Below are 20,560 nucleotides of genomic sequence, written 5' to 3' on the forward strand. Positions count from 1 at the left end.
TAGTGGATACTTCATGTTTCATTTGAACTAGTGTTTTAGTTCTAGCCATCCCTTATGAGAACATGGTTTTAACCCTTCAGCCCTCTGAAGTGATTCATTTGTTAGGGATGAAGTGCTTGATTTAAAGCCAAACAAAAGAAGCAACACCTAGAAGCAAGCAAGATTTATTTTCTTTTAGGTATATGCTTACTAGGGATTTTAAGAGGATGAATAGTAGTGTGTTGCTTTAGCTAGAGCTGAAAATGTCTCTTTAGCTTAAAATGAAAAATGAGCAGATAAACTTTAAAGTAATCCTTCTGGGGCAGGTTGGGAAAGATTACAGTGATTTAAAAAAATATTCTATTCTGCTTATAAAATAAAGAGTTGAGATTATTGTGCAGTGTATAAATTTTCAGCTAGGAAAAGTTGTCAGAATTTAGCAACACTAAAATAAAGTAATTTCCTATGGTTACCTAGGACTTAGTACCTGGCTGATAAAATACTAAGAGAGAATTCGCTAAGTGCCTTAACCACAAAGATCCCTTTTATAGTTTGAAGCACGGTTTTGCAGTAAAACTGAGCTTTTAGGCCTAGCACAGTCAATAAAATACCATGATTTAAAAAAACCCATAAAGCATTTCTCCACTTCCCTCAGTTTACTAGAAGCAGTGTGTTGTTTAACACAGCCACTCACTCCCACCAGTGGGACTGGGGAGAAAATGGGAAGGGTAAAAGGTAGAAAACTCATGAGCTGAGATGAAGACAGTTTAATAGGGAAATCAAAAGCCACACACACAAGCAAAGCAAAACAAGGAGTTAATTCACTGCTTCCCATGGGCAGGCAGGTGTTCAGCCATCTCCAGGAGAGCAGGGCCCCATCACATGTAACAGCGACTTAGGAAGACAAACCCCATCACTCCAAACAACCCACTTCCTCCTTCTTCTCCCCATTTTATACATTCAGCATGATGTCATACGGTCTGGAACATCCTTTTGGATATCCCAGTTGGGGTCAGCTATCCAGCTGTGTTTCCTTCCAGTTTCCCAGGCACCCCCACTCTACTTGCCAAAAGAAAAGCACAGAAGACCTTGGCTCTGTTTAAGGCCTGCTCGGCAATAACAAAAATCTGTAAATTATAACAGAATATCTCTACATTTCTGCCATGTTCAGCACAAATCCAAAACAGCCACATAATAGCCACTATAAAGAAAATTAACTCTACTCTGGCTAAAACAGCATAAAATATTTGGAGAATAATTGGTTTATGTTCTTTTAAAACTGTGTTTTCATTCCTTCTAAATTACAGTATCTCAAGGGAAGAAAAATCTGTTTTTTACAGAGGATTTTCCCATTGTCTGTTATTCATAAATCTTTGCAATCCTGAAACAGGTGGTAAATGGTATAGCACCATAATAGTATGGGGATATATCCAAAAGCTAGAATTGAATATCTGCTGTTAGGTGTAAATTGGATCATAAAAATATATGAATTTTACTGGAGCACTAATTTGTTTTTTTCATTTTAACTTATTGCTCAAGAATCTTAGGGATAAGACAATCATTTAATCCCATGATTTATCAAAATAGAGATGATTACTTACTTTTTAATACTCCTTCAGTTTATAATATATCAGAAAGTTGTTGATATGGGGAGGCTGACTGATTGTAAATGGAAGTACAGAGAGACTTGGGAAATTAAAGCCAGATTGCCTGTCATAAGAAGATAAATCTGTGAAGAATACTATGCATGCTGATGTCCTGCAAAATTTAAAGGGTAGTGAGCTGGATTTTTACTAAGCCTGACATTTGCAGCCTTTAAATTTTGAAAGACTTAGAGACACAGCAGGTAATGCAGGTTTTGTGACTACTACATGTAGTTTTCATCTAATTTCAAAGAAGCTTGAAAAATATTTTGCCTTTTGACTGGTACTTTAATTGTCACACTGTGTGCTTGGTTAAAGGTGAATCTTGTTTGCCTCTGGCGTTGACACAGCAGCCTACCCACTGTTACCCAAAACAGAAAAATCCAAATATCACCAAATTTCCAACATACAGGTTTTGTTCTATGTCACACACTGTAGCTAAAAAAATACACAAGGGATAGTCACCATTTCTGAAGCTAGTAAAGCTCTGTGCTTTCACTGAAATTTAGGGCATAATCCATTCTGAGATGATCTTTGTTCACCTGCAAATAATGTATGCAGATTATTATGCAGCTCGTGAATATATCTTAGAGATTACAGTTTTAAATTTCAGCTAGTACATTCCTCTCTTCTTTTCCTTCTTTCCCTGAGAGGAAGGTATTCATAAGGTAGCATAGCATACAAGAAGGTCATGGCAACTCAATCATAACCACCTTCTTTATCTTTTTATTAGGAAGTGCTGGATTATAATACCAAAATCCAATTGCAGCTGGGTCTGGATGACCTAAACCTTCAGTGGAAAAACAAAATATCTGCCATTCTGCCTAGGAGTGACATGATGGACTATCTTTTGGAAGTGACAAATTATTTTGGTTAATCATACTAAGCCTTGAGACTCCCCTGAGTAACACTCAGGTTTCTACACCAGTCTTATATTTGTTAATGGTATTCTTAAATCCTGAACTGAAAGGATTTTCTTGGCTCTGATATTTGAAGGAAAAAAAGAAAGTCTGAAACTGAGGATGCTGGGAAGTCTTAAAAAACTGAAAAAACCAACCACCAAATAAGAATTCTAGTATAATTTTGAAAGCCTCATGGTTTTGAAGATGAGCTGATAGGTCCTGGTGGTCTTCTAGTCAGACTTAAGGGAAGGATAAAGTTTGTTTAGGAAACTGTAAGTAGCAGTGAAGTAATCTGATAAGGGCCATGAGCTTTAATCAGATATGAGATCGTGAACATGCCTACACATGGTCAAAAGTAGAGTCAAAACATCAGGGGAAGAGGACAGGGCTTCATGACTGGGCTGAAGAAGTCAGTGTGGGAACAGTGGTATCATGGTGGGGCAAGTGTGCTTATGAAAAGGTAGATCTCAGGACAGCACCTACAGAATCCTGGTGTCCTGGGGGAGTGTGGAGGCCTTTATGGTTGGAACTACTGGGAGTTTTCAGTAGATGCAAGGAGAAGCTCCCTTCATTGAAATGGAAAGGAGTTATGCCCTGGTCAGCAGGAACGAGGTTTGGTTTGCCTTTGAGCAAGTCAGATTAATAATTTCCAAGTGCAGAAGAGTGAAATGAGAGCACTTGATGCTGGGCCTCCTCTGTTACTGACTCTGATGTGTCATCTTCACCACAAGATCCATTTGTGACATGGATTGAGGTCTATAAGGGAAAGTATCTTGGGCCTTTGAGTCATTTCGGTGATTTCTGCTGAGCTCTGGTTCTACTGGAAGAGTTGGCTTGCAGCATATTGTCCTCCCTGTAGGTGCTTCTTGGTGTTGTTCCTTCCAGGTAAAGAGACCGTGCCATGATTTGAATCTGTTTCCTGTAGGAGGTGTGAAGGAACTCCCTTTGAGTTCCTACAAGCATGCAGAGCAAGAGCACCTCAGAGATGCTCATCGATAATGAGGGTGTGGGTTACAGTCCAGCAGAACGGGCCTGTTTGACAAAATTAAAATCCACTTACGGCTATAAACAACCTTTATGTCATGCTGTGATTGACTTATGAAGTGTCTGTGCAAAGTACAGTGGAAGGGACAAGCACCCTAGATTCTATAAAGCAGAAGGTGGAGTTACTGTAAGGGAGCCTAAAGTAAAGGGCAAACTGAAATGCAGCATGACAGGTCTTTGGCAGTGGTGAAATGGAGTTGGTGCACTAGCTGCAGCCCAATCACTAGTCAACCACAGTAGCTACCAAAGAGTTAAACCTTAATGTGAAGAAAGACAAGTGCATAAAGAGGAATAAATTATTCAGTCTGCCACTCATCACCTTCAAATCCAGTATTATTGGCTCCCAGGGTGAACTTGTGAATATTGCATTGCAAGGATAGAAACAACTGTAAGGTAGTGAGGTTACTTAAGGGAATGCCAGTGCTGTGAAGTATTATAAAAAGTTTTAAAACCAGGCTTAGTTACTTAATATCTCTCATTTTAAAAGTATCCAATATAAACATGTGGCTTGGATGTGATAGGATTTGCTACTTAAACAGAGAATAACTGTGCCAGTGTGTTCTGAGCACATCACAGAATGTACAAAACCTTGGGCTCTGAAGCAAAAACAGCACTTTTAAACTTTACTGTTCCAAGATACATACAACGCGGTGCTGCCCTAGAGTTGAAATCAGTCTTGCACAAATTCTGCAGCTTAAGGGTTTTTTGACATTACATGGTAAACCTTCTACTGGAAAATGGGGTAATTAAAGTGACACTAAAATTCTTAACCTACCTGAACTCATGCTAGTTCTCTCAACAAATACCAGTAGCAGTGAAGCATGTTCTTAGATAATTCATCACCTTTATCTTCTTAGGAGACATGTGCATATCTGAAAGATAACTTCCACAATGTGATTAACTTAAAAAGTAAGAGATAAATGTACTGCTTTTCATAAGAAAGCTAATAAGGGTTTTCCAGTTCTTTTTCTGTTGTAATCTGCATGCACTCATGTAGCATAAAGAAGAAAAAGACCAATAAGCTTTGTGCTGCACCCTTCTCTATAGTAGTGACAGTATCATATGCTTTGATTCTTCTAAATTCTGTCTTGAGATATATTAAAAAGAAATGTCTGCAAGACATGAACAATAACTGTTCAACTGTCCTTGGCACGGGGGGAGAAGATCCAGCATTATATCTGAATTTGGTCCCAAAAGAGGTGAAGAAGTGGCAAATTACAGAGGAAAGCAAGAATGAAGAAGAGATTGAAATGCATGCTATGTTAAGGAAGGCCAATAGGAAAAGATTTGATTAATCTTGAGGTGGTGGCTGCACCCCTTTCCCAAACAATGATCCATTTGGTAGGGTGATGCCCTCTCCCCTGCTTCATCCCTGAAAAGAGCTGGAGCTGAGCTGCCATCACTGAAGTACAAGTGAGTGTTGCTAAGTGATAGAAGCCAGGAGTGCTGCTCCCAGCTCCAGAGGCTGCCTGATATCAGTGAGTACCTGCAAGTGCAGAGTGAACAGAGCATTTGCTCTCTGCCAACCTGTTCAGCTTGGTGTATGTGTGCCGAGTTTGAATGTTGCTGTTGCTGTAACTTCACCTGTCTGAAATAAACCTGGTTGTGCACTCCCTGTGGTGAGGGGAGCCTTGTGCAGCAGATTGGAGGCACAGAGGTTTTGTTGGGCTGCTGCCTGATGTTGTAGACAAGTAAATCAGGGCTAAGGTGTAAGATGAGCGAACCTAAATGTGTTGACAGGATGCATCCAAAATGTTGAACATTACAAACTGGATCTTTGACTTTTCTTTGTAATTCTCCCAGGTTATTATTGATGTTATTATTGTTTCCATAGCCCCAGTATCTTGTAATAGGGCCTGATCTGAGACTTAATGGGGATACTTTACTATGCTTTGAACTCAGATCTTTTTAGATTTGTAAGCATGCAGTGCTTCTTCACAAAAAAATTACTGTAAGTTTTGATTTTGGCTTTACAGATCTGTCTTGTGGGACACATCAGGGACCAGAGGCTTTGGCAGACACTTCATAGTAATGCTTTTCTTCAGTCTTAATAAATTCGAGGACTGTCTACAACCAAGTTTCCTTTTGCAGCTTGTGCTCCATGCTTATGTTTTCAATTTAGCTTGGTACTTAAGGATGTTGAACCATTAGAGAAGACATTTTAACTTAGTCTTCCAAATATGTCATCTGTCTAACAGATGAAATGCATTGTTTGTGGTGGTGGGGGAGGAAGTCAATTTCAATTAAATTAGTTCTTTAATGAAAATGCAACAGAAGAATACTCTGTTTCTTCCTCTGCCTTATTTTCAATGCTCCGCTGCAGTGATATGGCATTTAAACTTTGAAAACAAACAAATCTCATCCTTACCTTTTCTTGTGGTTTCTGGTGTATTTTCACTGACCCAATAGAGATGACCATGCTGTCTGGTCTGCTTTAGATTTGATTAATTCAAAAAGCTTGTCTCTGTCTAGCAACACCACACTCTACAGGTGAACATTTATATAACTGGAACTGGTGTGGTTTAGATGGGGAAGGAGGATTCTAGTTTGTAATTTTTTTTGTTGACTCCCGTGTTCATTCTTCAGTCATGTTTTCTGCTGACATAACTTTGTGTTAGCAACTTTTCGTTGTGACTGCTTTAAAACTTGTTACAATCAAGTTGATACTTGTTTGGATCGAGATTTTTTGAGCAGCAATTTCTGAACTTAATTTTGGGAGGCTATCTCTTAGTGGCCTTTGAGTTTGTCTTTGAAGACCATGGCAGGTTTGTGAAAAACTTCAGTTAAAAAGAACATCCAATGTATCTAAGACCTCAAAGCTGGTCACTGAATTATCTGATCTGTCTTCATGAAACTCACAATGTGTGAATAGATATTCTCTGGAAATGGTAGAAGATTAAATAAAAATTAAATGCATGGTGGGTTACGAAATTCTGGAGCAAGTTTTGTAAGAAATTCCTCAGGCAGCGTGGAAGAATGTGCCTTCTAACATGCCATATATAATTGTTGGGGACACTGGAGAAAGGAGAGAGACACAGGAGAGAGCTGGACTGATGACAGCTCTCAGGTTTGTAGTTACCTTATAAGTATCATTCTCCTCTCATGAGTCAAATTGTCCATTCCTTTGACCAATTATGCCATTTTTAAAATTCTTATAATTCTGTCTCAGTTGAACAGGAAGACAAAATGAAGAGGTTAGACTGGGAAGGTGTGATGCTCTATAAGGATATGCCTGCAAATGTTTCATTGTTTCCACAATCTTATCAGTACTTTCTGTGTTGATTTGCCTTATTCACCTGATAAACATGGAGCACTGCCTGACCACAGGTTAGTGCCTGCACAGAAAGGAGAAGCCAGGTCTGGCATCCACTTCTGGCCCTACTTGTGTGTAGGGACATGGGTCACTTCCTTGCAGAAGGTGTGAATATAATGGATTGCTGTCTGAAAACACCTCTCTCTGACATGAGTCAGAGAATGACACCTGGGCAGCTTGTACTTAGATTGGGAGATTTTTGGCAAATGGGCAAAATTGTACTGGATTTGTCTCATTAAAAGCGGAAGGATTTATGCCTGTGAGAGAATCCCTGCATCACTGACACTGCAAGTAATTATCTAGCCTAATTTTTTTTTTAATGGTGCAAAGATTTTTCTGTAGAAAAAGCCCCCACCGAAGATGAAAGCCTGGGCTTTTATCAGGTTATCTGTTAAATGGCTCCCTTTCTGAGACTGGCAGACCTCTCTGCAGAGGTACTTGACAGTCATTTTCTGTAATGCAAGTTCATTTGGGATTAAACTTGCTTTTTCTCCTTGATTTCATTTCACAATGGTTTTTGACATTTTCTTTAACTATGGAACAAAAGAAAAAAAACTTGTTTGAACTGACAAGTAAATTGTCATATAACTTTTCAAACCCTTGGAGAAAGGTGTTGTAATTATACTGTGGGTTTTACTTTTTTATGGCTGTAAGTGCTAATTCATGTAACTCCAAAGTGAATTATATGTTTGAGTTGTTTATATTACCTCTGGGCTTTGATGCAGAGCTCAATAAAGTCACTCTGCAATTATTTTGCAGTTGTGTATATTGTTACATGAATATCAAGTTGCCAGAGCACCATCTCAGCTGTTAGTCAGTCTACATGATACCTACTCTTAGGTAGACAGTAATAATAAAATGTAATCCAGTTAGCATTTTGTAAACATCCAACTGCTGGTTTTACCTTGTTTCTGCTAATACAATAGGAGCCTTCTTTTCAAGTTCCTTCTCTGTCACCATCTCTTGTGTTGTCTGAGTGTCTTGTGAATATCATGAGGGAGAAAAGAAAGTTCCTCTCTGGTGAAGTTTTCCATTTCTTGCATTTTTAGTTTTGCCTGATACAAATTCATGTTTCTGGAAGGGGTGTTCTCCTCAGAAATATCTTTGACATTTTCTAAATGCAGAATGCAGATTTGCAGCATCCTAAGGGAACTGGTCACATTAAACAAATACTTGCTTGTACACCAAAAGCCTGTGTACTGCATGGCTTTGTGCACTGGCCACACCCTTTGGGGCATTTGGGTGTGGTAAGTGCAATGGTGACGTAAATGGACAAAACATGAGCACAGCTTCAGGAGTGCACCCTGAAAGCCAACCACACTCAGCAGTGCTGCAAGGGAAGTTTTGGTTACCACTCATGATTGTTCTTCTGACGTGAGCTTTGAGCTGTAGTGTTTATCTTTAATCTTGTGTGATTAGACCTAAGTGCATTCACTGTGTACTGAAACAAGGCATTGATACATTGGTCTCCTTTGAGCTAAACAGGTGTCTGAAAATAATAGTCCTTGATTTCAGGTTCCTTTTTCTGCAGTGAGTATTTAACGTGGTTTCTTTTGGGAGGTTACCATGGTACCACACAACTGTATGTTGTGTGCAGAACAGAACTGCACTACCTAGGAAGGTGAGTTTCAGAAACAAATGTGAGAACTGACCAAACTCGGTAACTGCTGTCATTTTTTCAAGCTGACAAAGTTGCTTGCACTTAAAATAGAGAATTTACAAAGGCCTCTTTTAATTTGATCTAGTTTTTAAAGAAGTATAAGATTCACCCAAAGTTACTGGATAATCCAATTAAGGATTTAATTAGAATTTAAGTGTAATCTGTATGCAGTAAAATTGTAGTTGGCTGAAGTACCAATAAAGAAAAAATTTTGCTCACTATCTTCCCCAGTTCAAACCACTAGGAAAATCAAAGCAGTTAATAATTATGAAGCATTTTATTTACATAACTCTATGAAGTCTCATCATTCATCTTATTTCTGGGATGCTAGGCAAACATGTTGCCCTTGCTCCTTCACTGACACTTGTCAGTATCTACTAAGCATTTCTTTTGAAGGCTTGCACCTACTTACACAACAAAGTATTCCAAAAGCATGTGTCTGAGCAGAAGAGTAATTCACAATCCACAAGTGGCAGTGATGTGCAGCAGGGCTGTGACAAGTAGTGATGCTAGTGTTTTTTATACAAAGAAATGAACCAAAAAGGGGACAATCCAGAATAGGTCTTCTTTTTCATTATGGTGTGATAATCAGCATAATAAAATGTGTTCAAATGTTAACCTTTCAGGCACCATTAACATCAGGTTTGGGAAAGTTTAGCTACAGCTGTAGCACAGAGATGTTAAACTCTTCACCTTTGGAGTTTTCTAATAATTGAGCCTGAGATTTTGCATTTCACAGGAAGCAAGGCTTCTGAACAAAAGGTGAATAAAGAAATAGGGGGACTATGTTTCTCATAGAAAATCCTATAAAAATGTTACAAAATAAGACTTAGTGTGTTGTGTGGGGTTTGTATGGTCCTTGAGAGGCTCTTCTTTGCTTGCTGAATCAGCAGATGCCATGTCCTGCAACTTGGAAAGTTTAACTGAGGCCATGATCACCCAATACCTGCTCCTTCCCAAGGTAATTTGGGGAAAAATGCCTTCCACATTTAGGTTGCAGTGCAGGATATCCTAAACATTGCAACCAGTAACAGCAGTAATGTTCATTTGGTCATGAAGTGTAACACTGAGAGCAAAGTGCCAGTAAGTTCCCATTGAATATAATGGAATACAGATTTTTTTCCCTTTTTTTTCTTTCTAGTTGGCAGTTCTCTTTGAAAGTAGTCTGAAAAGTTTCCTGGCAAATCATTTTCCTTCCCCAGTGAAGATCTATTTGCAGTTCAAATGCATTGAAGAAGTACTCTGCCCTGAAAAGTGCCATGTGCCTCATCTGACTGCTTTTATGTTAGAAATCCTTCTGCTGGGAGAACATGATTGCAGGAGCAACTGTATGTTGAGACACACCATCACTTTGGCCCTTCCTTGTGCTGAACACAGGTTGCCTGGAACCAAGGTGCAGGCCAGACCCAGGAACTGGGTACAGGCACTCAGTTTGTGCCATTGTCTTACTAGAAAAATGATCTTTCCTTGAGTGCTGTATATTTGCCACTCTGAGTGAAACTGTGAGCTCCTGGCTCTTGTTAGCCAATTTAAAGGCTTGGAAACAGTTTCCTCTGGGCCTATGTTATCACATGCTGCTATATGCTATACAGCAAATACTTGTCTAGTGCAGTAGTGTGACTTCAGAATGCCTTTTGCTCAAACAATAGCCCGTGGACATCATCCAGGAACAAAGTAAGGCTGCATCTGTCGTATTGTGAGACACTGAATTACTTCTCGCTTGTTCTGGTTTCCTGGGGAGGAGAGCAGGGTGCAAGAGTTAGTGTGGACTGGACACCATTCACAGTGACCAGGTTGGATGTGGCTGTTCTATTTTAATATTTAATGAGCATTACCTGTACAGAGATGATCAGACTGTGCCAGTTGGCCTCAGGCCCCCTGTGGTCCTGTGTTGATTATTTTGCACATAGATCCTTGGCCTGTGGCATGATGTGTTCTCTGAGTCTGTTTGAAAGATTCATGTTTATATTTGAAATTAGAAGAGTTGTTTAATTTTTGCTCTGTGCTCTCTGGTTGTTGTTTGGTTTCTTTTGTTTCTTTTTAAGCTGAAGTTTTGCAATTCAAGCATTCATTCCTCCTGCATTATGTCAGCTTGATTTTGAGTTGCCAAACATAGTGCAAATTCACTCCTTTTAATTCTTTTTATGGGAGGTAGTCGACTGAAGATTACTATTTGCATTGAGATTACAAGCAGTAAACTCAAGATCATTACCAACAGTTACATAGTATTTCTGGAGTAGTTGCCACTCTATTATATTTAACTTCATTGCAAGGGGGAAATCTCACCTTGCTACCTCCCTGAGCCATGCTGTTTCTCTTCTGAAGAGTTTCTACCTTGCTAGAGCAAGTGAATGCTTCTGACCTGGGCAGTGCCCTAAAAATTCTCCTCTACATGTCTGTTGGTTTAAGGTAAAAATGTGTGATTCAGAGGTACACAGAAACAAAAATATCAATATACTGACTCCATTTCTTTCAATCTTTGTTTAGGTACTTCCTTTCCCCAGTCAAGTGGTCTACAACAGAGTCGGAAAGTGTGGGAGTCGAACTGTGGTTTTGCTTTTGAGAATTTTATCAGAGAAACATGGATTCAACCTGGTTACATCTGACATACATAACAAAACAAGACTGACGAAAAATGAACAGGTAAGTTACTAAGAGTTACTGCTCATCTTAGATCCTGTTTTCTTACTGCTTGTACAAAACTGAGAAACAAAAGCATATGCCAGCAGATAATCCTACTGAAAAGATATATTGCTACTTTGTCCTGAGTAATCATGCAGAATTCATCATTCTCTGAGTGACTTTACTTAGTAAGAGAAATGTGTGGCAGAGCCACGAGCAACATGATGTGGCAGCTAACCAGAAAAACTAACTTCCAGTGAGATACCTCTTGAATTTAGTCAGCACAGCAGTTAGACTACCAGCAAGGCAAGAGAGGTTAGTGCAGTGAGTTAAGTGCAAGCAGCATCTGGGACATGTATTAATGTATCTGCAGGGCACAGCCATTTATCGTATAACCAGAACAGCTTATTCAGACCTAGCTTGGGTCTTAAACAGAGCTGGAGTAAATAATAGTCAAAAGGGTCTTTTTGGTGACTTTATTAATTCACTTCTAGTAATCACTTGCTTCAAAATGTTGTTTCCCAGGGCCATGCTAACCCATGTTGCTGTAATATGACATGTCCTTGATCCTATCTCAACTTCTTGCTTATCTGTCTTTTTCATGTTTCTTATACAACCCGCAGTGAGGGAAGTGAAAATGCCACATGACCCCTCTTTACTCAGGCATCCTTTTTCATGTTCCCTTAAAGTTGTGAAAGGGTTGTTTTTGCAGCTTTGTTTCTATGAAAGATCCAGTTATTTAAATATTCTTCTCTTCAGGGTACGCAGGTAGCCACTGTAAGTATCACTTCTGTTGGTAGAGTGACACAGGTAGTGCAGGAAAACCTCAGACTCGAAGCACATGTCTGTAGACGGATGCTGCACATGTTGCCCACTGCTGCTATTTTGAGCTACAGATCAGGTAAAGGCTTCAATTGCTGCCTGTGTCACTGCTAGAAATAGCAGCCTTCAAACCACAAAAGGATGTGTGCAATGATCAAAATATGGATATGAGCCTGCCAGTGACATTGTGCTGTGATTGGGGGTCATTTACTTGCAGCCTGTAGATGAGCACAAGTTTGTTGTTTTAGATGCAGCAGTTCATTCCAAATGAAAATCTAGGAGTTGATATTGCTCCTGCAGATCCCGCCTTCCTCCTGTTCAAGGTGTCCATTGGGGTCCCACTGCAGCTGACTGTCAAGTTCAGCCAGAGGTGGGGTCCACCAGAGGTGGCTGCCACACCAGCCCAAATATTCTGCTGGAATATGGGATTTCTCTGGGTAGGACTGCTTTTGTTTTGGCCTGTTTGGGTTTTATTTGTATCTTTGATCAGTTTTCATTGCTGATTGGGGGGACATACCATAAATCCCAAAAATCTTTTAGGTGTTAGTAATCACCAGCTTTCAGCATGATCAGCTTCCTCCTTTCAGTTCTCTTCTGTCTTGCTTTGGTAGGTGGATTTTCCTTTGTTAAAACGTGATATGAGATCACTTCTTCACAGTCTTCTGTGCTTTAGTCCAGCATGTAGAGATTCCAAAGAGGCCCAGACTTTCTTTTGATGCAACCAAGACACTGACAGATAATTATCTGCATTACCTTTTGCACTCCCTAAGCAGTTGAGTTACTAGATGACAAATGTGCTGGAAGTGTTGTTACAGACCTCATGATTTACTCTATGGATTGCCCTGCCATAAATGGAGTCTCTTTATTTTCATTTACGGTTTATTTCCATAGTTACAATAGGCTCATCATTTAAGGAGTACTTTTGCTGAAGAGTGCTTTTGATCACCAGAAAACATACTTGGAGACAGTAACTGTTCTGTTGTTCAGGGCATTTTTACTTGTCTTCTCAATTTTTAAGAGCAGAATATGAAAAAATAAATTACATTTTCCACCTTTTATGTGGTGTACACAAGAGGAAGTTAAGGCAATGAATGATCTCAGGCTCCAGGCATTGGAACAAGAAAAAAGAGCTGGGCTGTAGGATTCCAGCATGAGCATGGGCTTCTCACTTGAGATAATGTCTCTCTTCCTTCTGTCATTTTTCTGTCCTGTATTTGGTTAAAGCCCTGATCCAGCCAAGACTTTTCTGTAAATGTTTGGCTTATGCAGTCTGCTGTTGTTAAATAAAGTTTAGCATGTAGGTGTTTTTAATGACTCTGGGGATTGCACATAATTGGAATCCATATCCTCATTGCCTTTTCCAGTCTCCTTCCTACTAAGAAAATTTCCCTAATTATGTGTGTCTGCCAGCAATTAGAAGTGCAGCCTTTGAACATCTGTGGGCATAAGGGAGTGAGTTCTGGAAACAGATGTATTAATATATGCCTTGCCATTTGCTATAATATTTTCAAGTAAATTAAATGCAGGAAATAACACATAATATTAATCTAATTGATGTGGCTTTAAAATGCCACTCAAACAGTTGCAAAATGAAGTCTTCCCCTACCCTGACTTTGTCTTTCACTTCCATTTTTTTGCATTCAGGGAAGTAAGAGTGAGTGTGCTTATAGATATAGAAATGTCAGTCACATACAAGAGTAATTGGTAGTTTGCCCTCAAATTGTTTCCTTCTACCACCCATCATTACGGCTATGCAGCCAACTTTATATGCAATTCCAGCTCAACGCACTAAAAATCCATCACTAATTTTTCTTAAATGCTTTTAAAGACAGAAAATTGGTCATACCAGCTTGGGGAGGTGAAGGAATTCTTGAAACCATTCCAAGCTTTGGAGAGCTGAAAATGAAGATCTAGTCTCATTCCTGGGAGTTGTGAGTTGTTTATGGAAATGAGTACTGAGATGAAAGTGATATACTAAAATTCTTGTAGGTACTTGTGCCTCCTGAGCCCTGCATGCCTTCAGTTGAGACTGAAAGCAGTGGAAGAACGTAAAGGGCTCACAAGAACGATAGATACAGAGATATTTTTTTGTCTTTTTCGTGTCAATATTAGTGGAGACCATCGTGTGATCCAGCAAGACAGCACTTGGCAAATCCCAGTTGCATCACATTTTACCTCCCATTTTTATACATTTTGACCTCAGATTCTCACGCTAAATACAGCGTCTTGAAAAAAATAGTAACATTTTGGCTGTTGTTTGGGTGGGATTGTTATCTGATTATTTCTTTCTGTTCCCAATAGAATTTGCTTCTTACAAACCTCAAACAAAGCAGGGCTGCTCTGAGTGGTTAGCACTGGACTAGCCATCTCCAGAAGAGAGAAGGGTGGCGTGTTTCGAAGGCCAGAGTTGAGTTTTTGTGCAGGATCAATGCTGTCCCCCACGTTTCTCTCCTCTCAGGAACGGCCCCATCCAGCCTTCCTGGAGTCACTTCACGGTGCCATCTGCTGGAGCGTTATTTGCAATGCAGCACCAGCCCATTGCAAGTTAATTTCAAGAGCAAATTAGTGTGTTTTTCAGCAATTTTTCACTGAAGCTGCCTAATTCCCGTAGGAGAACTCTGGGCAGCAGTGAGAGAGAGAAATAGCTCTTTATGGGCCCTAATCCTAGCAGGTAGATGCTCCTTTTGTATTTCTCCAAATATTTCTACAGCTTCTCCCTCCAACCATGGATGTGTTATGACTGATTTCTTCCCTAACAGAGTTTGCCAGGGTTGTTTATCTTCTGCTGCTTGTACCTTTTTATTTCTTCTCAAACTTAGAACGATAGGATCATCTGTAATTGCATATCATTCTCCTTCATCATTTATTCCATCCAAAAGTACTTGTTTTCTTCAGCCCTCATCCTCTGCTCACTGTTGCTCTCTGTGGGTCCTCTATATTTTATTGTCTTTCTTTCTTGTTTAATCTTATAGAAACAAACATACAAAATCTAACAACCAAAAACCAACCAACCCAACGTACTCTTCTCGAGACACTGACAAGTTTTCTTTTTGTTTTTTTTTTCTCTTTGACATAATCTTAGAAGGAGGGAGGGATCACTGTTTTTCTGAGCAATACATTTGGGTCATTAGACCTAAATCAGTTCAGGATAGCATGATGAGAGAGGGAGAGGCCCATGGGAAATATGGCCACAATTTGCATGTAATGGCCATGGGCCATTACAGTTACTTATTTTTCCCTCCTGACATCTGTGTGTCATTTCAGTTGAGCCTTACTTACCCTTTTGGCAGGGTTTTTAGAAGAATGGATTTTGTTGTTTGTTCTTATGCACATTGTAGCTTTATCCACATCTGCTTACAAGTCCAGTTGATCATTAAGTGTCTAAATATGAAGGTACTCCAGATCAAAACAAAATTCTGTTTCTGCTTTGGAGCAAGCTGTTGTCTTGGCTCAAGAGATTGAGTTTGTAGCAAGAGATGAAAAAAAAAGCCAGGAGCCAGATGCTGTTCTGCACTGTATGCATCTTTCCAGCCTCCCTTTGCTCCTGAGGCTGAAGTGCCTGTGCTTGTCCAGCAGCAGGTTCATGTGACACTGACATCAGGTGGAACGGAGTGACAAACGTGGCAGTGCTGGGATGGGAATCTGCTTCCTGATAGCGAACTGGGGCCAGCCCTGGGAGCCAAGGGAAGCTCACGTGGGGCTTTGTAACACTCACATACACCCCCAGCTAAGTTTATTTTGCAGTGTTCTACTAGAGCCACCTGTGGTTTTAGAGTTAGTGGGATTACTTTGTATGGGTATAGTATCTTTATATCTCCATATTTATATTCTAGTAAGGTTTTTTTCATTTGTTCCAGGAAAGAATTACAGTCATGACCATGGGGGCATGAACAGAGTTTTTGTACCAGATCTTCTGTAACTTCCTTCTGCCATCTTCCTTCCTTACTTCATGCAGATAGAACAACACAAGTAAAATGCAAAATATAACATAGGATTTCATAAAGTTCTGAGAATTTCACTTCTCTGTAACTTGCCTCAGTAAAACAACAACAACAAAAAAAACTGTCGTGGGTTGACCACCACAGAATTCAATTGAGACATCTGACACACAGGCTCCAGGGCCTTCTATTGTTTGATTCTGCAAGGTGAATGAAGAATATAATTTTGTGGCTGAGTGAGTTACCAGTTCTAAGGAAATGTTGACATGTTGGTTTGCTAGGAAAGCCTTTGTCTCTTCAGAACATGAAAAAACAGTACTCACTTCCTTTGTGCTTAGTATTGCAAAGCTTCCTGGGCATTCTAATTCTGATCTGGACAAGGTTTGCACTTCAGGTTTATCAATTTCTTGCCCAATGCATTTATATTGTACTGAAGAAGCTGTGCAAAGACCTGTTTGTGCTTCAGTCAAGCACAGACTCAATATATGACTAAGGAAGGGATGCTGTTCCCTTCCTGACTCTTTTTTAAAATTTCTTTTTAATTTTTTTTTAAATTGCACATCTTTTCTCCATATTCTCTTGTTTCTCTTTTTCCTGCATACTGTCTTTCTTTTGGTAATCTTGCCTTACGTTCCATTTATTTGAGTTTACAGCCTTTTTCAGATGTAACATATCTTGCTATGCTTTCTCAAATGCATATGTTGTGATGTATAAGGTCAGTACCTAATATACCTTGAGGTACTCAAAGTAGTTGGGCAGGAAAAGGTCCATCCTGAAAAGGTGGACAGGCTGAACTGTTTGCTTCTGTGGTCATCATACATGTCTGTGTATAGAGTTGTTGAAGACAGAGGGAAAGTAAAGAAAGTCTGTAAGTGTGTGCACTTCTTTATTCATTCCTGGCAGTTAAATGGCTGTAGCTTGTGTTGGCTGAAGGAAGAGGGCAGGGTATGTGTGCTGGGAAAAAGTGGAGGATGCAAGGTGGATAAGAAGCAGTAAGACGTGACACACATTGTAAAATACATTGCAGAATATCAGTCTATTGAAACTGGACATTAGAAAGGGAAAAGATCTGGCAACTGCTGTCTTTTAAGTGTGGTTTGGTATTGCTATGGCATGGGCAGAATTTTTTACCACTCTCCTTTTGCTGCTAGTAACTCCACACTTACCAGTCACTTTATGTTGACCTCACAACAGACAGGACTTCATGTTTTTGCTTATTTTATCAATGTCAACCATAGCATTCAAGTTTCAAAAAATACATTTTTTAATTCATGTCTCCTTAACGTTGTTTAAATTTAGTACATAAATTAATATGATTCAAGTCAGAACATTCACGGACTTACTTTTTTTTTTTTTCACCCCCAATGTAGGAATTGCTTTCTACTACCCAGTTTGTAAAATCAATAAACTGTCATTTCAAGTGCATTTGTGTTCAGTGTCCTTAACACAGCCTGCGTTTGAACCCAGAACAGAAAATTAGAAAATAAATCTTAGGAAATGAATAAGAAGGAAGCAAAATTAACTGAAACATTGACTCCCTAGCATGATGTTTCACTAGAGACTTCCAGTCTCCTGTAAATCATAGCTAGAGCTCAGCTTACACAAAATAGATTATCATATCCGTGGTGTTGTTTACATTATTCTATTTTAATGGTCTGAAAATCAAATTATTATTTATTTTTTTTTTAAATCAACATTGTGTGAATAGACCTGAACTGGAATTTAGCATCATCTTTCTAAAAGTGCCCATTTAGTTTGTACTCCTAATTTGTTGTAATAGGAAGAGGAATTGCGAGTCCTGATTTCTGTATTTAAATGAGCAAATCAGTTGGTGTCTTGGCTGTGCTGGCAGCGTTTATTGTTACACCGAAATGGCCATTGGCTCAGCTCCTGCTTTCTGTTACAGTTTCAGACATTTTACATTTTTGGCATGAGAGTGAATAGAGCTAGTGTCTTCAGAGGGCAGCTGCCATTTGGAAAGCTCTTGCAGATTTAGAAAGAGTTTAGATTTTTCCTTTAGTTTATGCCTTTCTTTAAACTGATACCCGCTTCTGAAGTATTGGAAGTACATAAGCTCCATGGTAGCAGAATGGTGTTTGCAGCTCAACGTTTGTTGCTTAGACATAAAATATTCATCATGCTATCTTGATGACAGTGTTTGGGAGGGATAGTGGGGAAGGAGGTCCTGAGTAATTTAGACTTGAAAATTATATCATATGTTGTTTGAACGTTTTATGTTTTTCTCAAATTGTGCATTGATGTAACATGGAACATTTGATTTCTTAATTCTTTTTAGATGGAATTGATTAAAAACATAAGCACTGCTGAGCAGCCCTATTTATTCACTAGACATGTTCATTTCCTCAACTTTTCAAGGTAAGGCATTTTTTTGGTGAAAAATATTTTTCATTGATTTCTATTAATTGTAATACATAAAACATTTTCCCTCTTTCACTCCTAAACAATACCATGTACTTTTTTCCCTTTCTTCTGGAACTAGAATTCACATTCCAAAGTTGTTGGGTTTTTTCCCCCCACACTCACTTTTCTCTAGCATAATTATGTACAATATGTTTGTGAAAACCCAGGATGTTATTATATGCTTTTGCTTCTTGAGATGATTGTGATTTACAATGTTTCCAGTCAACATGCAAGAGATGGTGACTTAGGTCTTTCAACTGTGCACTTGTGCTTTAAAAGTAGCAGAACATTTCTGTTAACATTTCATCTCTGTGTAGCCAGACACTAAAAGGAGATTGAAAACTGCAGTGAGTTCATTAATTTTGTGCCTGGAATGACTCTTCACCAATATAACCAATTTAGTTTTGTTCTGACAGAACAGTCCCCATTCCACAGGCTCGGGAAGTATTTTTAAACCATGCAAACAGATTACACTCTGTATCATGGGAGTGCAGTTTCTTCTGGCAGATATTTAAAAGTATGCAGCAAGACTCTAGAGACTTTTATAGCACGGAATGTGAAGAAAATTGAATTTGGATGAAACTTCTAAGGAATTTTTGGAAGGACTTGAATGAGTGATGCCAGTTAGCATTTAGCCAGGATACAGAGGTTAAAGCTGACTGCAAATGGTTATTGCCCAGGCTGTGAATTTAATCTGGAAATGATATTCAGGAACCATGCTATCTGTGCCACCAGATTGGATTCCTTGCATTTATATTTTTTAAAATTCTGTAGAATTATGAATGTACTGCAGATCTTTGCAAGAGCTTGCCTAAATACACAGCATTTTGTTTGCATGGTCATGTGAGTGCATGGCATCAAGCCTCTGTGGATAGTGTAGTAAGAAATTATAAAATTGCGGGGGTTGTGTTTAGTTTTGTTTTCTTAGAAAATAAAATATTTTGAGCAATTGGAAATTCACTTGATATAGAACTTAACTATGGGCATGATTTTTTTACATGGAAACAGGAAGAGTTAAACAAAATTTTGATCTTCTGTGTTCTCTCTTTTGATTCCTTGAGAGTTCAATTTCTAATGTATTACTTTTAAAAAATAAAAATCATTAGGACTTCACACTTTTGGTAAATAATCTCCTTCCTCTTCCAAACTGCAAGTTCAAAAGAGTAGCCACATGTGAGGGTCCAAGGGATGTTTCCTGATTAGACTGATTTTTTCAGAGATGGTACTCAACGTTAGGTATGAGAGAAAAAGATCAACAGTCATAACCTCTTGCTCCTCCCTATGGATTCCATTTTCTGTACCTATGGTACATCCATGCCACGAAGGTATCGTGTTACTTCTGTAGTGTATACATGATGTATCTACAACGTATTTACCTTTTTCTGGCAATAAAAAGCTGTGAAAATACAAAAGAGTTACATAAGATATATAAAATGATTTGTAGTTTCTCTTTCAGCTCTTCTTCTTCTTCTTCTTCTAGAGCATATCACCAAGGTACTAGAGAAGTAGAGAAAATGTAAGCAGAGTCATGGAAAATGTGAATCTGATTTGCTTTGGCTTAAAATAAAAATGTAGAATCATTTAGGGCTGAAAAGATCCTTAAGATCATCGGGTCCAATTGTTAACACAGTACTGCCAAATCTGCCACTAAACCATGTCCCTAACTGCCACATCTGCATGTCTTTTTAACACCTCCAGGGATGTGGGCTCAATCACCCCAGACAGCTTGTTCCAATGCCTGACAACCTTTTCCATGAAAAAATTTTTCTGAACATCCAGTCTAAACCTCCCTGGTGCAAGTTGAGGCTGTTTCCTCTTGCCTGGTCACTTGTTACTTGGTAGAAGAGACCAACCCCTACCTGGTTGGAAACCTCCTTTCAGATAGTTGTAGAGCAGTAAGGTTTTCCCTGAACCTCCTTTTCTCCAGAGGAAACAACCCCAGCTCCCTCAGCCACTTCTCGTGTGACTTATTGTCTGGACTCTTCACCAGCTCTGTTGCCCTTCTCTGGACACACTCCAGCACCTCAATGTCCTTCTTGTAGTGCGAGGCCCACAACTGAACTGAGGTGTGGCCTCACCTGAACTGAAAAGAGGGGAAGATGACAGCCCTTGTCCTGCTGGCCACACTGTTGCTGAGGCCAGGATCCCACTGGCTGTGGCCACCTGGGCACACACTGGCTCATGTTTGGCAGCTGTTGACCAGCACCCCCAGGTCC

General features: G+C 39.3%; 1 protein-coding gene across 1 annotated transcript in view; it reads left to right on the plus strand.

Moving 5' to 3' along the window:
• The window catches only part of UST (uronyl 2-sulfotransferase), a 151,193-nt gene that overhangs the window by 60,950 nt on the left and 69,683 nt on the right, over positions 1 to 20,560 (plus strand). The window contains exons 3-4 of the mRNA XM_063390366.1: positions 11,029 to 11,184; positions 18,220 to 18,299. Of these exons, the coding sequence (XP_063246436.1) occupies positions 11,029 to 11,184; positions 18,220 to 18,299 (236 nt within the window). The remainder of the gene's footprint in view (positions 1 to 11,028; positions 11,185 to 18,219; positions 18,300 to 20,560) is intronic.

This window comes from Prinia subflava, chromosome 2 (assembly GCF_021018805.1).
Source record: "Prinia subflava isolate CZ2003 ecotype Zambia chromosome 2, Cam_Psub_1.2, whole genome shotgun sequence".
Lineage (NCBI taxonomy): Eukaryota > Metazoa > Chordata > Aves > Passeriformes > Cisticolidae > Prinia > Prinia subflava.